The sequence below is a fragment of the Carassius carassius genome, chromosome 35 (assembly GCF_963082965.1).
Source record: "Carassius carassius chromosome 35, fCarCar2.1, whole genome shotgun sequence".
NCBI lineage: Eukaryota > Metazoa > Chordata > Actinopteri > Cypriniformes > Cyprinidae > Carassius > Carassius carassius.
In genome coordinates this window covers 20,071,654-20,083,227 of record NC_081789.1, presented here as the reverse complement: position 1 = coordinate 20,083,227, position 11,574 = coordinate 20,071,654, and the positions used below count along the sequence as shown (strand labels likewise).

General features: G+C 35.7%; 1 protein-coding gene across 1 annotated transcript; it reads left to right on the top strand.

Moving 5' to 3' along the window:
* Nucleotides 1-1,395: 1,395 nt before the first annotated feature.
* On the top strand, nt 1,396-2,883 carry LOC132116188 (large ribosomal subunit protein eL22-like 1). Its single transcript, XM_059524859.1, has 4 exons — nt 1,396-1,518; nt 1,883-1,987; nt 2,406-2,527; nt 2,627-2,883. The coding sequence occupies exons 1-4, from the start codon at nt 1,411-1,413 to the stop codon at nt 2,766-2,768; spliced, it is 477 nt and encodes a 158-aa protein (XP_059380842.1). The 5' UTR covers nt 1,396-1,410; the 3' UTR covers nt 2,769-2,883.
* The last annotated feature ends 8,691 nt before the right edge of the window (nt 2,884-11,574 follow it).

The window sequence follows — 11,574 nt, the reverse complement described above, 5'->3', positions numbered from 1 at the left end:
GTGAATTAATATCCTACATGTGTAAAGTCAGGGGGAAATTACCTAGTCTAACTTGTCTGGTCATTTAGGGAAAAATCCATTAAATAAGGTGCTCATGTTATTCTAGAAGTAGAAAGTGTTTATTTTGATGGTATGCTTTTGGGTTCCTCACAGTAGTGTTCAGCAACACAAACTGCAATGTTTATTTTCTCAAACTAAAAAGGTATATACATTTTATATTGCGTATAAAAAAATGTTTCTAACATCTCTTGTATGGTTTTAAGTGTTAAATAGATTAAAGAATTTAAATAGGCAAAATGACATGAGACATCATTTTAGAAAGTGAGGACTAACTAGGAAAGAAAGACAGAAAGCTTTGTGGGTTGGGCTGGGCTGCCAAATCCTCTGCATGGGAGGAGCCAAATGCTCATTTCCCATTTGAGGCCTGGTGCCAAACAACACTGACTGACCGAAAGTATTGCAATTCAGTATTGGAGACAGACATGTGGCACTGCAGTCTATTCAAACTCAATCTTCATCCACCTACTGGCTCCCACTGAGTGATTTCTCAAAGCCAAAGTGAATTATATGTTGAGTAACATCTTAATGTGTATAATTCAAATAAATTAGTTTACAGTTTTGCTGTTGTGTAGCTGAGCAACATTAAAATGAAGATTGTATATACAGAAATCTCTACCTATCAAATTTGTACAAGAGCAGAAATCTGCCCATTAAATGGCAAGTCAGGTTGTCCCCATGTGCTTCCTGAGGGCTCACTCAATTTAGCCTTGGTCTGCACAATGATGTATGAATGAGTCATGCTTCCTCAGTAGCTAAGCAGAGCCGGGTCTCTCCCTTCTCTATTCAATGTGTGTTCATTTTAATGTTTGAATAGCCTAGTTGTGGTTTATGTTTTTGTCATTGTTTGTATGTTAAGCCAGCTACATCCATATACAATAATAACTACAGAGCCATGCAGCATATCTATGTTTTCAATACTACAGTATGCACATAATAAAATCGTCGAAAGTCATACATAACTTTAAATGCTTGCATATACCTAGTGAAACAAAATGCTATATATATATGATACAATTTTATATCAAAATATTATGCAATAAATGTTTCATGTATAAATATAACTTCACATTCAAAATGAACAATATTCTCTAATCGGTTCTTTCGATCAGTTCGTTTCGAGAAACTGATTCTATGACGTCAGACATAATTACGTATTTTCCCTACTGTCTATGAGAAAAGTACGTTTTCATTGTGTCGTTCTGCTGTTTAGCTTATTTTTCTCCCCGTCTGTGAAATCTACATATTGTACAAATCGGTTATGTTACGTTTCACTGATTCATTCAAAAGAGCCGACTCATTCAAACAAACGATTCATTCACAAATCGAACGCCGCTGAACTGAAAAGTCCTCATGAATCCTTCCGTACTGGCAGCCAATCAAATGCGAGAAACCTTCGCGAACTCTTGCGCGGACCTACGCCACTTCCTCTTTCACGCCAACCTCACCAAGATGGCACCGGTACGTGTCGACCGGAGACCGGTCTTAATGGTTAAATGCGTTTTATTTATTTTTTTGTATGATTAAAATATGAAATACATTAAATGTATATGTCCTGTATTAACTAGAGTTATTTTTTGCAAAAGGGATAATATATTAAAACATTAATTTGACTCTCTAGTGGGAGACACGTGGATGAGCATTTTAGCGTGACCGAACCATTCAAACGCATTTGGTTCATGATGAGAGAATTATAGTAGTGCGTTACATAATGAGTTAATTTGTTTTTATAAGATTATACGTTTATAAACAAGTATGAATTACGAGTGCAGTATTAAACTGAGAAAATATATTTTAATTTAGGACTTTTTATATGTTTCTTTAGAAAAGGCAGACTGTTGTGAAACAGAATAAAAAGGGTGTTTCCTGGAAGTTCACCCTTGATTGTACTCACCCTGTGGAGGATGGGATCCTTGACTCTGCCAACTTTGTAAGTTGTATAAAAAATAATAAAAATAAAAAAAAACATTGATGATAGAAACACATGACTTATGGGCATGGAAAACCTGGCAATGTAATTAAATTTCCAGACATGGTATAAAGTCTTTAACATTTTTGTGCAGAAAAAAAAGTTTGTTTGCATTGGCTAGAAAACCAAATTAATGCTTTATTTGTTCTTGTTAAAGGATTTATACATTCAAATTATGTTCCTTTAAATCTATTAGTTTCTGATCCAAACAAAAAATTATTATTATTTTTTTTATAATAATAAAGCGTCCTTTATTGCCTGTTATGATTGATTTCCAGGTAGTCACATCACTAACGCTGTGCCCTAACTAGGGTTCCCTTCCCTAGTTAAATGCCTAGGGTTCTCTTCCCTAGTGGTCATGCTGTTTTATTACTAACAGGAAACCTTTCTGAAAGAGAAGGTGAAGGTTAATGGCAAAACGGGCAACATGGGAAATGTAGTGCAAATTGTGCGTCAGAAGAACAAAATCAGCGTCACATCAGCGAAGCAGTTCTCCAAAAGGTGAGATTCGGTACATCAGCTGACTCGGCAGGCTTATGTTTTTTGTTAGTGTTCTTTTTAAAGTCTTTGTATGTATACTAACAACCCCATGTTACTCAGGTATCTTAAGTACCTCACAAAGAAGTACCTGAAGAAGAACAACCTGCGAGACTGGCTGAGGGTGGTGGCGTCGGATAAGGAAAGCTACGAGCTGCGCTACTTCCAGATCAGTCAAGATGATGAATCTGATGCGGATGAATGAAAGCGCTGTCTTGAAAAATGTTTGAGTGTATCAAGGTCCTGTATTAGCCATCACATCTTCAAATGCAGGGCTGCTTGTTTTGATATCTGCTTGTAAATAAAATGATACACAGAAATTGAGTGGCATGTTTTTTCAATGGTAGTAAATGTTTCATGTAGTAGGCTTGATTTATAATCAAGGTGGAACAAGGGTAAAAGTTCAAAAGGATTCATTAACAAACATGTTCCCAGTGGTGTCTGATAATAGAGATTATATTGTAGTGATGAAACTAACCGTTAATCATTACAGTAGTAACAATCATTGCAGGAGTTTTATTGCAATATTTAAACAATTTATTTGCCTTATAATTTTCTTTATAGTTTTTGTCGTGAATGTTGAGGTTTTTTTTAGGAACTCTGTGTAAATGTATCTGCATTTAATAATTTCTGAAGAAAACTTTCAGAAGTTAAAGAATACAGAGCTCCTTTGTGTTTTTTTTTTTCATAATTTAATTGCATCAAAAGATGCAACAACTAACTTTTGCTTTAAGAATGGGATTACAGAGGCCATTCTCAAATGTAATTGATATGAACGCTTGATTTTTTTATTTGATTTTGAAGAATGATACAGAAACATTTAAAAAAATGGTAGGTTGTGTTGCATTGAAAGTGTATTTTAAATGTGATTGATTACACATTTGAGCTGTTTAAATTTGTTGCAAAATTAAGGTAAGATATTTTTTTTTTCTGGCTGTTGATGGTATTTTCTGATTTATGGAATGATAAAATGAAATATCCAAAATCCAATTTGTAAAAAATATTTATAGTGATATTGAAATGTTTTCCTGTGGTGTCTTGCCTTTAATATTAAGTTATATAAAAAAAAATGAATAGCTTAAATCAAATGCTATCACTGGCATTGATATTGATCTCCCTAATGTTAACCTTGTTAATTTTTAAAATTAAATCTCTCATTGATAGCATTACATTTTATCTTTAACAAATTCTTAACCTAAGGTCAAAGGTTAGTGGAAATCTTATCAAAAGACTGGTAGAGCAATAGAAACATCTGGAATTAAATGCATTTGCATTGATAGGGTGACTTTGCTATAAAGACCTTTAGTGTGAAAGGCAGCCAAAGTTAGAGCCTTCATCCTGTTACCAGGATGATATCTAATGCTCTGCACAGAGAAGAGACTGAAGCAGCACTATGGACCAGCACTGGGAGGAAACGTATTAGAGAGAGATTTTGTGCGACTTTGGCAGGACTCCTGGAGCTGGAGGTCTTGAGAGTTAGACACAAAATAATGGTGGAGACGGCCCTAGGAAAAACCAAAGTTGATCCTAAAGATTCAACGTCAACAATTATCCAACAGAGACAGCATGATTACTGGGTGGATAAAGACTCATTCAGACTAAAGCTCAAGCGCAGTTTTTCTGAAGAGGCTGTTAATGAAACTAGAAAATCCAAGGGACTTTTGTCACGTTTCAGTCATTCATCTGAAGACCTGCTTCATCATCAGTGCCTGAGGGAAAGAAGCTGGCATAACCAAGAACTTCATTCGCACATGGAAAGTCAGTCAAGGGCAAGCTCAGGATTTTGCGACTTTGGGGATGTTTTTACCCCCTCTGACTGTGATGAAACCATCAGCTCTCTCTCCTCCTCTTTGGCCTCCTTGAAATACAAGAAAACTCTCGGAGATGGAGAATGTTTCGTGGATGAGGAACCTCAGAGGACCCAACCCATTTTATTACAAGAGCACATAGGAGTTCAATCCCATTTCTCAGATGAGACGATTACTAAAGATGTTTTCCGATCTGTGGTGGATCTGTTTCCAGACTCGCACTGGCCAGATGTTTCAGACATACTTCAACCCAAAGTTGTTTTGCAACCCACCTACCGTTCTGATCTTCCAGGTCACCAGGGCATGGAATTGTATCGCTATCCCAGTCCACTGCATGCTGTGGCCCTGCAAAGTCCACTATATGCACCAAAAAGCCCCCAGAACAACAGGAAAAAGGATGGAAGACATTTTTACGAAAGCACTATAAGCTCCTTACTGAGACCATGCTTGAAGGTTTCAGAACATCCATGCTGTCTTGCAAAATCCACCTATTTATCATCCAACTTACTAAAGAAACATAGCAATTCTTTGGGCAGGAACATGCACGTTGAGAAGCACAGACATGAGGAGATCATTCTGAAACGAGCCAGAGGTCAATTCCACAGTTATAGCGCTGCACCAAGAGATGGAGGAATGACCTCATGGCCAAAGAGAGGCATGTACCGCACCAGCTCCTTGCACAGAAACAAACCATCCTTCTATTCTTTTCATTCCATGCATCTGCAGAAAACCAGAGAAGATGTGTGTGAAGCTGCAATGAGCACACCATCCACCATGCAAGCAATGAAAAGACTAAATTTATAAAACGTTACCATGAGACAAATACCTACTTGCTTTGACCAACTTGATCATGTGCAACCAAGAGTCTTCAAAGGAATCCAAACTCCAAAGCTTAAAAGTAAGGACATGATGCACGAGAGAAATGGAAAAGACAAATGTGACCTGTTCCATGAAGATTTTTTGTAAATTTTTATTAGTAATATGCATTGCTAAGAACAACTTTAAAGGCGATTTTCTCAATATTTAGATTTTTTTTGCACCCTCAGATTTTCGAATAGTTGTATCTCAGCCAAATATTGTCCTATCCTAACAAACCATACATCAATTGAAAGCTTAATTATTCAGCTTTCAGATGTTTTATAAATGTCAATAATAAAATAAATAAATAAATAAAAACCTTTATGACTGGTTTTGTGATCCAGGGTCACAAATATTTACAAATAATTTTTAAAAACTCGTTTATTATCTGTGATCTTTCAACGTGATTAAACAGTGTATGTAAAAACATTGTCTTCCTCTGTGAATAAATCATAATGTTATGTGGCATGTATGTTATTGTATATTCTCTTTGCGAGAAAGCTCAACTAGGTTAAAATTAGTAACAAAAATACAGAAAATGCATCAAAACACTTAGCAAAGTAGGTAGCCTACGTCACGTGCGTCTTATAATCAAATCACTCTATTTACAACTATTTACAACACTTTTCTCACGTTAAATCCTAATAAATGTTAGTATGAATAAATATAAGTATTAAAAGTACGTATTTTGTTCTGTAGCCACGGTTCTTAATCGTTTTCAGTTAAGATATAAATTTACATCAGTAACGTTAAGTGTGTCAAGAAATGGATTTCGTCTGAGGAGGTGAGGAGGTTTCCATTATGATCATTATTATCGGTGAGTATACTGGCAAAGTGTTAAAAAAATTACCTAAAATATTCCTCACATTGGTCTCAATAGAATTGTCCAGTCATTTATTTAACTGAATAAATGACTCCCGAGTGTCTTTAGAATTCCTTTATCTTCTCGCGTTGTAATCACATACTCGTTCATATTTTTACTTAGCATATCCGTTCATATCCACCAGATGTCAGCAGAGATTTAAATTTCAAGTTAAATGTAGGCATATATATATATATATATATATATATATATATATATATATATATATATATATATATATATATATCCCTTCTTTGTTTTGCTCAGTCTAACTTCATTTCTAACAAAAACCAAACCACATACAGACGTTTAAAATCTTTTGTCTTTTTCGACAGCTTACAGTACAGTTATGTATGAAAAATATTGTTCCACTGACCTAGACTAGTTGGCCAAAGTTCAGGTTTGTTCTAAAGAAATGCCAGGCAAGAGCTATTTCTTCAGAACATTGTCTAAGGGGGAAAAATTCGGCTGTTTTAACAGAAATTGTGGTATAACAGATACTGCTGTGTGTCAATAAGTCAGAGTGCAGAAGCTGTAAAAATGTGTCTGACAATGTTTGGATATGGGAGTCAAGGCCATATAAAGGAAATATTTGAATGCAAATATTGCATAGCCAAAACCAATTTTGTCACATATTACACATATTCACGTGTCCCCTGACAAAAAGGGGGAAAGAAGGCCACCACAGTGTTATACATCTATTTGACAGTGTCATTTTTTAACTTGCTTCAATTTTATTTCCTCCATGGATCCACAATGGCCATAATAGTGCATTTGTTATGCATTCTGGTGATGGTGATTCATCTAGCAAGATCCCTCTGAATTATCTTTGCACTCATTCTCATAGTTATCATGCGTCATTTTAAAAAACAATGAAAACAAACTCATATATAAGTGCATAAGCTCGGCTGTGTTCATACACTAGCTTGTAGGCTATTGGTCACAATGAGGTCTTTGAGGGTACTACTGTATGCAATTTAAAATACACTGAAAATAATGGTTTAGAAACAATTTACACTAAAAAGGTGCTCGTAAATTTCACAGTTAATAACAAAGTAATGGCATGTAACATTGAATTAAATGTAGGGATGCACCGGTTGACCGGCCATAAGTCGGTTTTTGGTCTTTTTTCAGCCGATTTTTCCGGAAGTGTGCCCGCGTGCACAGACTATACAGTACATTGTAATCATTCGCTATCACGTCATTTGTGTGGAAGTGTTTTGAAATCTGTGCGCAGGACACGGACAGTCGATCAGCACTGGAAGTGCAGCGCTACGGCTACATGTCTGAGGCACAGACAGCAGGAAGCGAACAGCCGTTGGTGTACTGGCGCACAAAAGCTGCGCGAGCGTATACTGTACAGTCCGCGCCCTGATTAACACGAGTAGACCGTGAAGATATGTTCAGATCAACTCTCACGTGTTGAATGAGAAACGAAACGGACTAAACTGTGACAAAACTGAAATGTTTTTTTATATATATATATAAAGTAAAACTTGCATACACGTTTGAAAAGGATGATTATTTTTATTTTACCTTAAAAATACATTGACTTAATTTGATTTAAAAATCACCTGCTATAGCACACTGAAAAAAGTGTTTCATTCATCCAGTTAAAACATTTTAGGTCACATCTATATTTTTTCATTGGTTCAAGTACAAAAATATAGATGTGAATCATTGCTCTATTTTATTCAGAGATGTATAAAGTACTAGAGACCCAGACTTGAGTAAAAGTACAAGTGCTCTATCAAAAAAATGACTTGAGTAGAAGTTAAAGTGCTCTTTAAGCACCACACTTAAGTAGAAGTACTAAAGTATTCAACATTTTTTGTACTTAAGTATTGCAAGTAGTCTATTTGAAAATTTACTATTCAAGTACTGAAAGTAGAAGTACAAGTATTGTGTTATGTAGTTATTAAAGAAAGTAGTCAAAAGTTTGAACATATTGTTTTTACTATTTCAAATTATTAACCTAAAGGACAATCACAATTCCTTTGACTGTAACTTTTTTTAAACAAAAAACAGATTAAAGGGTTAGTTCGCCCAATTTGCAAATTTATGTAATTAATAACTTACCCTCATGTTGTTTCAAACCCGTAAGACCTCCGTTTATTTTTGGAACACAGTTTAAGATATTTTAGATTTAGTCCGAGAGCTCTCAGTCCCTCCATTGAAGCTGTGTGTACAGTCTACTGTCCATGTCCAGAAAGGTAAGAAAAACATCATCAAAGTAGTCCATGTGACATCAGAGGGTCAGTTAGAATTTTTTGAAGCATCGAAAATACATTTTGGTCCAAAAATAGCAAAAACTACGACTTTATTCAGCATTGTCTTCTCTTCCGTGTCTGTTGTGAGAGAGTTCAAAACAAAGCAGTTTGTGATATCCGGTTCGCAAACGAATCATTCGATGTAACCGGATCTTTTTGAACCAGTTCACCAAATCGAACGGAATCGTTTTAAACGGTTTGCGTCTCCAATACGCATTAATCCACAAATGACTTAAGCTGTTAACTTTTTTAATGTGGCTGACACTCCCTCTGAGTTCAAACAAACCAATATCCCAGAGTAATTCATTTACTCAAACAGTACACTGATTGAACTGCTGTGAAGAGAGAACTGAAGATGAACACCGAGCCAAGCCAGATTACGAACAACAGACTGACTCGTTCACGAGTCAAGAACACTGATCTATATATATAACATACTGTATATTATAGATCAGTAATAGTGATGGGATTTATGGCTCTTTGAGGGGATCCGGATCTTCGTGATCCGTTCCTTTCAAAGAGCTGTTCAAAAGAACGGCTCTTTTGGTTCTTTTTAAATATTTAGTCAGTTTTAAGAAGCCAGCTTGGGGGCATCTCAGTTTATCCTGGAAATAATCACTGGGAGGAATGAGGTGAGATTTGTAGTCAAATAATTAAAACTCAGATATCACACACCAATATCTGAGTTTGAATTATTCTGAAATATTGATTATTACCTCGTTTGTCATGTGTGGACTATATTCCATAGGGTTGCACAAATCCCTCTGCTTAGACAGTGACATCACTATTTTGGATTTACCTTTAGTACAAAGTGTGTGTGTGTGTGTGTGTGTAAAGCTACGTTGACTTATGTTATTCATACAATACCTACTCAAATAAACATCAAAAACAAAGCTGGCTGCAATGAATTTCTGTGCAAAACAGCTTTTACTACAAACACTTCCACACAAGAACATTGTTATCACACAAGAACATTTTGATAGAAAACAAAAAATATTTAAAGTAGATAAAATTAGAATAAATAAAATGGAAATGTCTACATACTACATACTATTACTACTGTAAACTTTGCAAATAGGACATCAGCCCCTTCAAGTCAATGAATAATAACAAAGTGGGCTGCAATAAACATGCACAACTAATAACTAATATCATCACGCTATAAAGGGTTGCCCTGCGCTGGGTGCGCCCCTCCCCCTATAACTGTTCTGTCTCGCGGAGGAGCTCATTTGTGTGCATCTGTGTGAAATACGCATAGGAAAAAAAGAACGACAGAAAGAACGGCTCCCCTCCAGCCGCTACTCGGCTCCCATCGTTCATGTTTATTAGCCGTTCAAAAGAATCGGTTCGTTCGCGAACGTCACAACTCTACCAGGTAAACCGAAGGCTTGCAGTCAACGCCAATGACGCCATTACGTCGAGCGCAAAAGAACCGGTGAACTGTTTTCTTCAACTGGTTTATTGAATCGAACTGTCAGAAAGAACTACTGGTGATTCGAAAACCGATGCAACCGGTTCTTGACTCGTGAACGAGTCATTATCTGGCTCGGCTCGGTGTTCATCTTTCTCTTCACAGCAGTCAGCACGCGCAGTCTTCTTAATCGCTTGATTCGCTCAATGATGTGCCAGCTTCATCAAACCTGCCATCTACAGTTCTGTTTGTAATGGAATGATTCGTAAAATTTTTATAATTGTAACGAGTAACGATGTAGCACATAAAAAAATATCGGAGTAAAAGTATTAAACTCATCGAAAATATGTACTGAAGTAAAAGTGGAAGTAGGAGAAAAAAATAATACTCTAGTAAAGTACAGATACCGCCTTTTAGTACTTAAGTACAGTAGTGAAGTAGTTCTACTTCGTTACTATACATCTCTGATTTTATTATTATTATTTTTTAATTGGACAAATGAAACACTTTGCATCTTTGTTTTATTCGCACCAACATTATTTATATATTGTAAATATATTATTTATATAGCATAGCCTACTTTGTTAATCTCACTGCAAGCTTTTTTTTTAAATTTAAAACCAAATTTAAAACTAAAACAAATACTGAATGCTGATTAAGAAACCTCTTATTGAATGTGTGTTGATTGTGTTGTTTGGATTGTAGAACTATGCAGTTATTGCCTTTAATTTCACATGGTTACAGTTAATCTTTTCATCTAAGGCCAATTCTATGTAGTTTCAACCCAATTCAAAAACAAAAGCTAAATGTTGATGTCTGTACCATCAATGTTTGTATTGAATGTAGGCTACTTACTGTGCAGTTACTGCCGTTAATTTCAGATGGTTACGGTTATTGTTTCAATAGCCAAAAACCAGTTTGGCCTATTAAATACCAAATAAACATCTTGTTTATGCATACTTTCCTTCTTTCTTGTTTGTTACTTTAAAAGAAAAAAAAAATAGGAAATCGGTATCGGCCAGAATCGGCCAGTTTGCTTGTAAAAATCGGTATCAGAATCGGCCATGAAAAATCATGATCGTGCATCCCTCATTAAATGTGAAATTTTGAAGGCAAATAATTGTTGAGTTTTAAAAACATAATCTAAAAAAAATTGATGATGATAAATTGGCACAATTATCAGTGAACTGAAAAACTTATTCTTATGATACACGGGGCAACTTCTTGAACAATTTTGCTGGGCAACTTTTTTTGAGCAATGTTACTTGGACACTTTCCCATTGAGAATGGGTAACAAATTTCTGCATACTTATTTTGATTGTGTGCCTCGTGTCTCACCTGGTTACCCCGATGACGGCAACATTGCTCAAAAAGTTCCCCTGTGTATCATCAGTATAGCAAACATGCATTTCATTTAATTTTATTGCAGGTATGATTTACGTTATTGAAATGTTTTTGAAAGCTTGACATATGACTTGCATGGGGAAGTTGTGAAAAGTGTTTGGTCTTGCAGCTGAAAGCCATTTGTCCTATATTATCATTGTTGAAAGCGCTTGTTTTTGCTGAATAATCATGTTTACTGTTGCAGTGAGAGCTGCAATTGTTGCAAACACTTGCTGTATTCTGGCATGCAGTCACCATGGCGATACTTTGTTTCCTGCTGAACCTGAGATCCACTTGAGTCTCAGCCATTGAAGTTGAGTGGCAGGGTAATTAAAAATGAATTACATGCCATAGACAAGAATCGATGGCTTTGAGTCTCTACAACACATGTCTTTTTTTGGGAGGCTATTTAGTCTCCT